Source organism: Pseudorca crassidens, chromosome 3 (genome assembly GCF_039906515.1).
Source record: "Pseudorca crassidens isolate mPseCra1 chromosome 3, mPseCra1.hap1, whole genome shotgun sequence".
NCBI classification, from domain to species: Eukaryota; Metazoa; Chordata; class Mammalia; order Artiodactyla; family Delphinidae; genus Pseudorca; species Pseudorca crassidens.
Genome location: NC_090298.1, coordinates 26,184,317 through 26,196,905, shown reverse-complemented (window position 1 = coordinate 26,196,905; position 12,589 = coordinate 26,184,317). Strand labels below are relative to the sequence as shown.

At 37.1% G+C, this 12,589-nt stretch overlaps 1 protein-coding gene across 2 annotated transcripts in view; it reads right to left on the bottom strand.

The window, feature by feature from the left end:
- Positions 1-12,589, bottom strand: part of CDH6 (cadherin 6) — a 130,150-nt gene that overhangs the window by 15,123 nt on the left and 102,438 nt on the right. For both annotated transcript variants that reach the window (XM_067730438.1, XM_067730439.1), the window contains exons 4-8: positions 12,433-12,552; positions 10,234-10,401; positions 7,887-8,074; positions 5,626-5,879; positions 375-511 (exon numbers count right to left, since the gene is read on the bottom strand). In XM_067730438.1, coding sequence (XP_067586539.1) covers positions 375-511; positions 5,626-5,879; positions 7,887-8,074; positions 10,234-10,401; positions 12,433-12,552 — 867 coding nt within the window. The remainder of the gene's footprint in view (positions 1-374; positions 512-5,625; positions 5,880-7,886; positions 8,075-10,233; positions 10,402-12,432; positions 12,553-12,589) is intronic.

Sequence of the window (12,589 nt, the reverse complement as noted above, 5' to 3'; positions counted from 1 at the left end):
CTCCACCCCCTCCTCCCGGCCACACACACACAACGTCTGTGAGCCCATTTCTTTTAGCTGCTTCTGTAATGTTCTGATTTATAAGCTTTTTGGAATCAAATCCAACATGTACCAATTCAACCTAGGTTGACAGATGCATTCCTGTTTTATTGTTCCCAAACTGCAGAACTTCCACAGTTGCTTCTGCCTTTAGGAACGAATCAACATGTGTCTAGAAGAAACATTAGTGCAAATCATTGCAGAGCTCTTTCCCTCAATAAGTATCGAGTGGGATCATCAATACATGGTGACGAGTTTCAGCCGCATTTCACTAGCCCTTGTGGAGATGCTCTCTCTGTCAATCAGGGACAGCAGTGGTAAAAGGGTGGACTTACTGATCTCTGTTGCTATCACTGTAATGTTGTGCCACAGCAATGTTTCTCGGTCAAGAAGTTTCGATGTAAAAATTGAACCATTTCCAGAATCGATGTTGAATATTCTGTCCATATCTGTGTGTCGATCAACAGAATACCTGATAATGCAGAGCAGAATTTAGAAAGGTTTTCTTTGATTTGCTATTCTCGCATCCTAAAACTATTCCCAGAAAATCTGTTACGTGAATTTTTTTCTACCTGTAGCACGTATTTGAATATCGGTAACTTAATATTAAGCAAAATATTCTGATAAATTATTTCTTTACAATTGAGGTCTTAATAGTACACCCACTAGACAAGTTGCATGATTCTGAGTATCATTACTAAAGTTTCATTTAAAAAAATGTAATTTAGATCAAGTTTATATAGTAATTGTTACATTTTAACTTAAGTTTTTAGACATTTGGTTAGGACTTTAATGTGTGTGTGTGTGTGTGTGTGTGTATGCATAAGTAGGGTTATTGGCTACTTTTCTATTATCCATTTTATTTAAAAAATCGTTATGTTGAAAAAGCAAAAGATGGTTAATGTGGCTGAGGTCAGTGAATCTGGAGAGGGAAATAGCAGATGAGCTTGCGGAGAGATCCACAGTCGAGACTGCAGAAGGATGGGCTGGCTGTGGGGAGGAGCTGGAGTTTATTTGAACTGGATGTGGATCTTCCAATGGATTTTAAGCAGAGGGGTGTCACCATCTAACTCATGCTTAACAAAGATCACTGGCTGAATTGTGGAGAACGGTTCGACGGTGCTGTCACAAATGATAGGAGTGAAGAACAGGATTTGGGGAAGATCATAAGTTCCAGTTTTGATATGTTGAGGCTGAGGTGCCTGAGGAACGTTCAGGAAGCTCAAGATAAACATCCAGACTGACAACCTAGATTTCCTATTCAACACTCTAGGAAGAGAACGGGAAAAATGCAAAGAATGGACTTGCTTAAAGGATGAATGGGAGAATGGAGACCCACAGGGACTAGAACAGTGCCCAGAGTAGAGTAGGAATTTGATAAATCTTTAAAAAGGAGAGTTTGGAGAATTCAAAGAAAACCAAGAGGTGCTTTAGAAACCAAAACAGGACAAAGTCTTCAACGCTGGAATTGATGAAAGACTAGTAGATTTTGAGAAACGTTATCTTCTTTATAAATTTATTACTAGTGTCTGGATAGTCATATGTAAGGGGAAAATATGTATACGCCGTTTTATGGGGGGAGCATTAAAGAGAAAACTCAGAAGAAAGTTGATATGCGAAGGCCATTATGAACAAAAAATTGCCTATTTCAGCTGAATTCTCAAAATGTACATCATGATAGGAGATTTTAAAATGTCAACTCAGTAGAAATATATTTTAAGTAAATGTCCTACCTAGTCATACACATGTGGAAGTATTATGAATGCTTTTTAAAAAAACTCTTGTTACTAACTTGCAAATAGTGTATCATGTTCCAAGATTCTATTTCAATTAATTATTTTGTTTTAAAGTACTACTAGTGAATTATAATAAACAATGTTATCTTAATAAAATCTATTTTTGTCATCTAGCAGGTGTCTAAAAAATATATATTCCATTATTGTAGGCTATTTAAACTTGATTTTAAAGAGAATTAATGAAGTTCACAATGGATACATATATGTCAAGATGGAATTTTAGTTTCAGTTTACATAAATCTAGTGTTTTATTATCAAAAGGTTTCAAACAGATGAAACAGCTACTGTTTTGCCATTTATGTCATGAATCAACATTTATTAAGAATTTAGGGGCTTTCCTGGTGGTGCAGTGGTTGAGAGTCTGCCTGCCGATGCAGGGGACACGGGTTCGTACCCCGGTCTGGGAAGATCCCACATGCCGCGGAGCGGCTGGGCCCGTGAGCCATGGCCGCTGAGCCTGCGCGTCCGGAGCCTGTGCTCCGCAGCGGGAGAGGCCACGACAGTGAGAGGCTCGCGTACTGCAAAAAAAAAAAAAAAAAAAAAAAAAAAAGCCAATTGCATTGAACTTGCTTGATCACCTTTCTTCATTTTTGAGAATGATAAATATTTATAGGACATAATTACCAAAAAGGAAATCTCAGTATTCATAGCCTTTGTAAGGAATTTAATAATTTTCTACAAATATATTTTTTTCTTTCATGAAAAATGTCAAGTTTAAGACATGATGCTTATTGCCTTTATAAGCTGTTAACAATTATACACAGCAGTAATCTTTTCTTGCTCTTTGCCTCTTTTCTTCCTGCTATAGTTTTAAGTTTTACAAGTAATCGTATTTTCCAATCAAGCCTTGAAATAAAGGGTAAGGGGTGAGGAATTTTTACTTGAAGGTGGCTTTTGATTTTAAAGAGAGAGGACTGTTTAGGAAATACCATAATTGTGTATTATTTTCTTTCCTTAATTGGGGCTTTAAAAATTAATAGAAAACCTAAAATGTCTACATTGTTTAGGAAAGATATCTCATTTGAGGCACACAAGGCCTCATTTGTTTGTTGTTTTTCTTTCCAAAGTAATTTCTATTTATATCCAGAAATTTACTGTCCAGTCACATTAATAACTGATAAGGAAAAAGGTAACCAATCTCATCATGATTATAGCAGATCATTCTGCTAGGTACCTCGTTTTATTCCCTAGAACTTTACTGTATTCTGTGATTCAATAATTTGTCTTCTCATGTATCCTGAAGGGAGATTTGTGGGTCAGGAAAAGAAAATGTGTTTGCATGTAAATTTTTCATAAGAAGTATTCAGAGTGACATTTTATAAGACTTCCATGGAAATCAAAGGACATTTGTGATATGAAGTTGTTGGAAGAAAAGTATTTTATGTAATTAAAGAATTAAAGATTTGTGCTTACATAATGATAAATCATTGTTTGGGGGAAGAATTCTCCAGTATTAATTGTGCACCTAACATTGTGTCTAGCACTTACTTGTGCAATATTTATGTCTTGCATAACCAAAAACTATGTGTGGTTGTAATTTCCGAATATAAGAATCAGTTTATCCTATAAAAAACCCCACTGGAATATGCATCTATATACCAATATATCTATGTGTATTTTTATCCTTAAAGCTATATCTATATATGAAATCCATATGTACCAAGGGAAGGCTGGCAGAAAAAACTTTAAAATTAGCTGACAGCCAGCCTAATCTGACAAGCTAACTACTTCCTATAATAAAACATAATATAATTGCAATGGGTAAAAGTGGTATTTGGTATAAAAAGTAAAACAGACATAAAAATGAAGCCTACATTCCCAGAAGACATTATCTCTTTCAGTTAAAAGCATGTTGACTGATCAAAGAGGTAACCGAAGCTCATATTTATAAACTTCCAGCATTAGCACTTTTAAATTGGTCTTGATGTTGACCTGCTAAGATTTTTGTCTTATGCAGTAGAACGAACTCAGCACGTTGGGAAAGTACTTAAGGTTATTTGTGTTGTAGGAGCAGAGGCCGTCATTCATTTTCCTTATTAATAATGTTAAATGTATACGGAGGAACATTTGACCCATGGGGCTCTCATGTGGCTGCTTTGGGTTGCCCATCATCCAATTTAAGGAGCCTACACGTATTCCAGTAGAATGATAAGACAACAGAGTCTGTTTTCCCAAAGATTTAAAATTATTCCCTGAAAATAAGCCAGGCATTTTTGAGTCTTAGATGTGGGACTTGCCATGAGGTTTCATTTGAACTCAATGGCTAAAAAGTTGAACTCAAGGGCTCAATGGCTAAAAAGTTGGAAAACGACTGCCTTAGAGCCTCAAACTCTTTCATGTGCAATAGTATTCTTCATGCAGCAGCCAATGTGGTCCTCTTAGAGAGTAGTTTTGGATTAGTTAACTTTTCTACCCAAAGCTCTCCAGTGGCTTCTTACCTCAATCAGAAAAAAATCCAGTGGTTACCAGCGCCTACAAACCCCAGTAGGCCCTGCTTCACTCACCACCTACCAAACCTCCCTGTCGCCTCATACCGTGCCACTCCCAGCCTGCATCCCTCTCTCAGCTGCGGAGGCCTCTCCTCCTACCTGCCAAGCAAGCTCTGATATCAGACCTTACCCTTGCTTTCCCCTCTTGTTGGCATGTTCCTCCCCCAAAGAGCAGTGTGGTTCATCCCTTCATTTCATTCAAATCTTTACTCAGATGATTTCCAACAAGGCCAAGCCTGACCACACTATCTAAAATAGTACCCCAGATACCCTTTGTTTTCTATACTCTGTCTTATTTTACTGCTTACACTTTAGTTTCACCTGACATAGCATATATTTATCATTTGCTTATTTCTTTCTTCCCCAATTAGAATGTAAGCTCCATGAGATCAGGACTTGGTACTGTTCTCTGTCATATCTCTAGTGCCTAGAACATGCCTGGCACACGGCAAGTGCCCTGATCAGAATAGATCTGTAGACTCACGGGTACAGCTTCTCAGTCTGCTTACTTTCTTCAGGAGGAATAATTTACACAATACTATTCTGGTTTAGCACTTTTTTCATCTAGTCAACTAAGCTACTGGTAAAGGCTCAAAGTTGTTGACTCCAGTGCTTTCATGATAAGATTCTAGAATGCTTAAGCAGTGGTGGTCTCAAAGGGCAATGAGGCTTTCTTACAACATGATTTACAACGAAGGTGTAAGGGAAGTACAGGGAAAATAGAGCTTGCTTACGTAGTATATATTTGGATTCAGCTCTATTAATTTAATTTCCCCAGGATTTCACAGACGTATATCATGAAACAGTGCTTGTTTTTATCCGTGTCTGCAACAGAAAAAAATTACGCATCCAAATGGAGCATAATTCTGCCTGTAAGTGTTACATGGTGGGTTCTTCCACGCTTGAAAAACTGACTTTCAAGCACAGCGCCTTGTTTGTTAAAAATGCTTTCTCCATTCCATACCAATCTCTGACAAATCTAAGACCTAAAAAAAAAAAAAAAAAAATCCAGACCATTCAGCTGCATTACCTTGTACCACTTCCATGTAAGCAGTAACCTCCTTATAGGTCATTTTATGTTTTTTCACCCCCAATTTTGAGTTTTTTAGGTTTACATCGTTGCTAAAATAATATTTTATGATGAGCAAGGAGAGCAGAGTTAGTAAAGGTACTTTAAAGTAGTTTTTCAGGAAGACAAAACTAATTGGAAAAACAGGATTCCTCTTTTCCAACTTACAAGTGAATATTTGAATATAAGTCAACAAACTTATGGCAGAGACATGTCACAGAAGTGTGCTTACTTGACAGGATTTCGGGCAGCATCTGGATCTTGGGCTGTGACTGAGCCTATTGTCGTATTTATCTGAGCATCTTCTCTTATTTGTAGGATGTAGGCCAGTTTGCTGAAGACAGGGGGCTCGTCTACATCTTCCACCATAATTTTAACTGTGGCTGAATCTTTGAATGGACCCAGGTAGAGAAAGCGGGGTTCAATGTGAGGGTTGGAGGCTTCCACTTTGAGGCTGTACACTTTCTTCTTTTCAAAGTCCAAGAGCTTGCGGGGGGTGCGGGGAGGAAGAAGTGACATATTTAAAGCAGCCAAGACACAGAAAGCCAAGGCATGAGCCATTTTTAGTGCAAATCACTGATAAATGAAAGTGATCATATTGCTTTGAGACATCACTACACAGCGTGATACTGGATAAAGACATTGGAATTCAGATACCACACAATCCTGATGGAAGTGTGGGCTGAAATCACGCACCACGGGTGCAAGTTATGATGGGCAAGAGAGGGAACCTAGAAGCAGGAGGGAACCTAGAACAGGCCCCCTTTAAAAAAAATCCTTATATTTGACTACAGGGAGCCTCGCCAGGGGCAGGTTGGCAAATATGTAGTAGATCCTTCTGTGTCAGATGTTGTCACATTTGGCTGTAATTGAACAGCTAATGAGTGCTTAAAATTTGCCAAGGGACTTCCCCGGCAGTCCAGTGGTTAAGACTCTGTGCTTCCACTGCAGTGGGTATGGGTTCGATCCCTGGTCAGGGAACTAAGATCCCACATGCTGCGTGGTACGGCCAAAAAAATTTTTTTTTAATTTAAAAAAATTGCCAATATCTGAGCCCCACCCTGGACCATTAAACCAGAATATCTGGGGTGGGGATGGCAATCTATACTTTTAAACACCTCCCCTAGTGATTCTCCTGTGCAGCCAGGATGGAGAACCACTGGTCTGCAGCATGATTCCCTGTTCTTCATTCAGATAAAATAGATTATAAATGGGTTTTTTTTTGGCGTGAATTGAGAAAATATTCCAAGTGATATCCTGATAAGGGCGTCTGGCTAATTATTTGCCGAAGAAAGTAATGATCATTGTTGTCAGAGGTCTTTAGGAGAAGTATCTCTGCTTCTGGAGACATAGTGAACCCAAATGCTTGTTGCTGACTTTTAGTTTTAGATGATAATATGACAAGGCTCACGAGAAACACAATTAATCAAGACGTTAGTGAATGTGATTTAGTCGGCTAGGCAAAATTTCAGTTTGAATCTGATAAGGCACTAAGAATATTAAAAAGGTTAATGCACACTAATGGGCGTCCTAATTATATTATAGTATAAAACATTGATCTGAATGTCACTTAAACATGTTTTATTGTGTTTCCAGATATTAAGGCATGTAATCCAAAGCTTAAGATGAAAATTTTTCTTCTTATTTACATCTACTTACGCGTATATTTACCAGCAAATACAACAATATGCGACAGGAGAGAGAAAATATTACACCATACATGATAAAAGTGAAATCTTTAAAAAAAGTAACCAAAACTAATATTATTTTCAGCTTTGAAGCACACAGTTTATTGGTTTTTAATTTTTGCCATATTTTAGTATACTGCTCCGTGGTACCAAACAATTCTGCGGGTTAAATAGTGAATAAGTACATAGGGGAAAATAGGAATTTAGAATATAAAATCTTTATTATTGTGTTCCAAAAAGTAGCTAAAGAGCTTGCAGGAAATTTTGCTACTTTATTTTTGTGGTCTTTATATATCCTCTCTAATTCAAACCATCTTTATCACTGCTTGTATTATTCTCTTCCTTCAAAGCACGTGACGGAGTTTGTAGTTATACATGTTTCTTTGTTTATTTGCTTCCTTGTCCATGGGAGCAGTTCCCTGAGAGGAGAGACCATCCTGTTGAATGTACTATTGCACCTCCAGCATCTAGAACAGTGTCTGGAACTGTTTTTAAATTTATTCTTCACTTACATTATTTATTTCATGTATTTTTTGTATATCATTTGTTTATATTGTTTATTTACTTAGGAAGTTTTTAATAAAAATTTATTGAAAGTACGGAATTAATGAATGTATAAGATTATTGAGGACCCCTGAAAGCCAACCAAAGAACTCTCAATGTAATTAGACTAGGTCTTAAAAAGAAAATTAATAAAACAAGACTTGAGAGGAACGTTCATGTGAGATGTAATTGCCCCCAGTTACTTAGGGACCAGAGAAAAGTAAATGCCTTCATTTGTGTGGTATTTTAAAAAATGCATTACCTTTTTGACAGTTATAATCCCTTCCTGGGTTTCCTGATCGGTGATGACATCAAACATGTCCAGCCCCTCTCCCTCTGTAATGCTGTACTCAATTTCAGCATTTTCTCCCAGGTCAGCATCACTGGCTTTGATCCTGCCAATTGGTGTACCCGGCGGAGATGATTCAGGGGTTTTAAACTGGTATGTACCTATTAATCACCAGACAGAAATAAGTCAAACACAGACTAATTACACTCCATCATACTAAAAACAAAACCCATTTTCTAGCAGTTCATTCACACATTACCATGGATGCAGGCAGATTTGTGCTTTCCTTAAAATAATTAATGGTGCCCTAGTCTCCTTAACGTTTTTACTTTCATGATTGTTAAGAATATTTCTTCTATTTCATGACCTGTCTCGTGGCAAAGGGAAAACACTTTTCTTGTCCTGTAAGTAGGCTTCCAAGTTTTTGGTGTGATTGTGAGAAAGTCTGAACTGTGAAAGGAGGGCGCAGAAGGTTGCAAAGACCCCTGTTAATGTAATCTAGCAGAAAGAATAAAAAAGAATTTAACCTGAACTGTGACTTTAAGCCAATTACTAGGTGTTCTTTAAAAGAGCTCTTTCTGTCATTGCTAATAATAACTGAAGGTGAAAACAAATTACAGCACTTCCAGAATGTATCCAAGTAGAGATTCCTTCACTCCTACATGAAGCTGGTCTAGTTGCAGTTAGGGATATAGATAAATACATTGAGAAAAAATCTCTTAATTTTTTCTAATTTTGACTAATTTCTTCCTTTAAATTTTACTAGTGTTTTTTCTATGCATAGATTTCTCCCATTCTTGTATTTATATTACTAATTTAAAAGCTAGACATATACTTTTCTCATGTTGGAAAAGACATTGAAGGAGAGTACATGTGAGTTTCAATTAGATCTGTCAGGCCAGCATGTGCTTAGGAACAGACAAATAGTAAAAACAAAACTTATTCTATTCTCACCCATTACATTTTGCCAACTATTTACACAAATTGCTTTGGAAAAAAAAAATTATAGACTATGACACTACTAAAATATAGTCCTTCAACAATATTTAATCCACTAAGTATTGATTGAGCTCATCCTTGGTAAAATGATAAAACATGCCAAGTTTTTCTCTAGTGTATTCCACTTCCCTTTCCGGTGCCTCCAGCCCCTTTCTATATTCTCCGGTCCCTTGCCTCAGGACATTATGCAGTAATGATCACAGTCTATTTATTCAAGGAGAGAGCACAGAGGGGGAAGGTCCCGTGGTATGGGTAATCCTTCTGTTATCCTTCCCCAGGACATCCCCATATGGAAAAGGAGGTTTCTGGGAAATGTGCTGGTGATTCTGATATTTTCATTTCAGGCCTCTGTGGGGGATGTTTTAGCGTTCATAAAACCTTTCTTCTCCCCGTTAAATCAGAAATTAGTTAGCTATTCTGTTTTTGCATTTAACTGTGATTAAAATACTTGAAAAAAGTAAACAAGATAAAGCTATTTCCTGTTGATCTGTGTGTATCTCCATTATAAAAGAAGCCCTTATTAGCTGACCAGCTTTACAAAAGGGCCATGCTTGAGTAAGTGGGTTTTCTACTGAATGATGGCAGCTGTTTTCTCCTGGAAGACAGGATTCAGGTAGTGTTCTTAGGAAATCATAGTCAGAAAGGAATTTTGATCCTGGAAGAAAAATGTCATTAAAACCAGTACCTACTTGAGGTCTCTAAGTGAAAGGGTCAAGTGTACTGCTTGAGACAGAGTGGGCATTTATGAATGCTGGTTTCTCCTTTATCTTCCTTCTTACCTAATCATGAGCGTTAAAGATTTTAGAGATGACTTTTGGTATCTCAGTTAACCATAATGTAGAAAACTATTTATGATTACAAATGGATTAAGTAAATAGTTATTTCCACAGTTGTATTTTTAGAAACAGTAAAATGATAAATCCTCCCCTTGCAAAGCCTCGTGAGGACTTAAGGGAGATTACATGCCTGATTAAATTCACAAAATATAAAGTCAAATTTTTCCTCACAGCAGCAGGCTTGTATACATATGTTCTGCACAAGCATATTTATGCCTGTGGTGGTCTTATTAATAAGGAAAAATAAAATAATGATGTTGCTTTTATAATAACAGCCACATCAGACTATCGCTCAGCTAATTACCAATAAATGTTCACATCTGCTGAGCATCAGTGTTGTCCACTCATTTTAATAAATGTGCCAGTTCTTACTAGGTTCACTAACTTTGGCAATTAATAATAATAATGGGAAATAAAATATCATTCTTAAAGTTACAGTTTTACAAAAGTGCACTGAAGACACTCATTCAATCAAATGTTCCTACTCTGGCGAAACCGGGGAGGGTTGTCATTGACATCCGTCAGCGTGATGTTCACTGTGGTGGTCCCAGACAATCCCCCCATCTGTCCACCCATATCCTTGGCTTGAATCACCACTTGGTACTGCTCCCTGTTTTCACGATCCATGTTGAGCAAGGCTGTCTTGATGATACCTATGGATATGAAGTTCAGAAATGGAAAGGGATATATTAAAAATACTTTACAAAATCATTTATTTATGCAAACAAACATAGATTGTCACCCACGATATGCATCACACTGTGCAGATGTCATGGGTGACCATAAAGATGATTGATTATAGTAATCAATCAATAGTAATCAATTTCCTTCGTACTGAAGGAAATTAAACCCACATAGGGGAGGTGGATACATAGATACATTAAAAAAAAATACACCTATAATGCAAGGAGAATGAAAACAAGTACAAGTCACATCCTGCAATAGTGCAGACTGTAAGTGGTATAAATATTAAGTGTTATAAGATGACACAGCAAAATATAAGTGGCGTGTGGCACAGTGCTAGACTACTGTAGCTGCTTGATAAAGGACACTGGGTGCATTATGAGGAAATTAATAGTCATATATACTTGAACTGACTCCTGAGTTTCACATTACCGAATTAACTAATTCCTCAGCAAATATACCCACCATCATGAATGCTCTGAGGATCTTCTAAATCACAAAACTGTGGTCTTATAAAAACACAGCATCAGTTGTCTCATAATGATCATCTTGTATGATCCTAGAGAATTTTTTCCCTAAAGCTGACGTGCACTTTAGTTCAACAGGTCCCAGCAGTGACCAACATTCTTCAGTTAGGTAAAATTTATTTCTGTTGTTAGATGGTTATAAAATAATTAGTTTAAAGAACTTCTAAAAGTTTGTCTAATTTCTATGTAAGGCTTATGCTTCAATTAGCAGCATTCTTTGAAAAATCACTGGAGAAGTCTTTATAACCTTCTCAGGTGGCACATTCCAGTGCTTAATGACTAGTGAAGCTGAAAATATCTTTTTTTATTTTTAACAAGAATACCTCAGACAACAGGTAGGAATGAATACCTCAATTTCATTCCTGCAGTGCTGGCTTCAGTGAAAGTGAAGCTGCTTTCTGTTCTCCAGATAATAGTACTTCTCTCTTTAAACACAGGAGGTCACCTTAGCCTTCTGTCCTTTAAGTTGAATAATTCTAATTTTTCATCCTCATTGTTTTTAAACTCAACATTTCCTTTTTCCTTGGGATTCTTTCTAAGTTCATGGCACCTCTTACATCGATTTCCAGCTGGATGTAGTGACCTAGAAAGGTTTTGATTTCTACTAACAATAATGGATGCTTAAAAATCGTATAAAAGGAACTCTACTCCTATTATGACAGCAAAAATATGTGCAGAATTTACTATACAATACAAGTGATATTTATTAAAAAACAGTTCATCATAAGATAGTATGCTACTCTGTGGAGATAGTGCAGAAAAATGAGATGTTGAAGAAGGATTCCATTAAGGCAATCTGTTTTGTTTCTTAGGGCAGTAGCAGTTAGGATAAGCCAGACAACGTGACAACAAAAGTAAAATTTTAGTGGTTTAACTGAACTGTAGTGCTCTGTGCAGGCCAGTAAGAAGCTCTGCTCATGAAAACCCTTAGACATTCAGGCTGGAGACCCACTTGATACTGGTTTCCATCCATGATCACTGTGGCAAGAGGAAGGGAACATGGTGGGTTGTGCACCAGGTCTAAAAGTTTCGCTTGGAAATGACTCGTATCACTGCTACATTTTATTGGCCCCAATAAATCACATGGCTACATCTAGCTTCCCAGCAGGGTAGAGAGATGCGATCCTACTAAATAACTAGAAAAAGAAGAATCAGATTATGTATAAACAGCCCTACTGGCTATCAGAAGGAGTTGGCCTTTCAGCTTCATCTCAAACTGGAAAAGAGAATAAAACAATGTGTAATTTTTCTGAATCTCCTCTGAATAAACATGGTGGATGAAAGATCCATTGTCAGATTTCTTGCTTAAAATGACCTGGATGTCATATTTACAAGTGTATCGCTGGTGTTGGGGAGATGAATCTAAGAAAATTCAATCACACTGATTGTTTTTATTAAAAAATATGCTAGCTCAGTTGAGCATGTCGATTAAAATTACAGATGGTAAAAAGAAGATACAAAAGGAATTCTAACCTGTTTCTGATTCAACTGAAAAATAGGGCTGCCCCTGTAGGATGCTATAGACAATTTTAGCACTGTTTCCGTACGTTGGATCATCAGCGTCAGTTGCAGTGACTTGGACAACAAATGTGCCTGTAATGACAGAAACATGAATTGAAAATAAATTAAG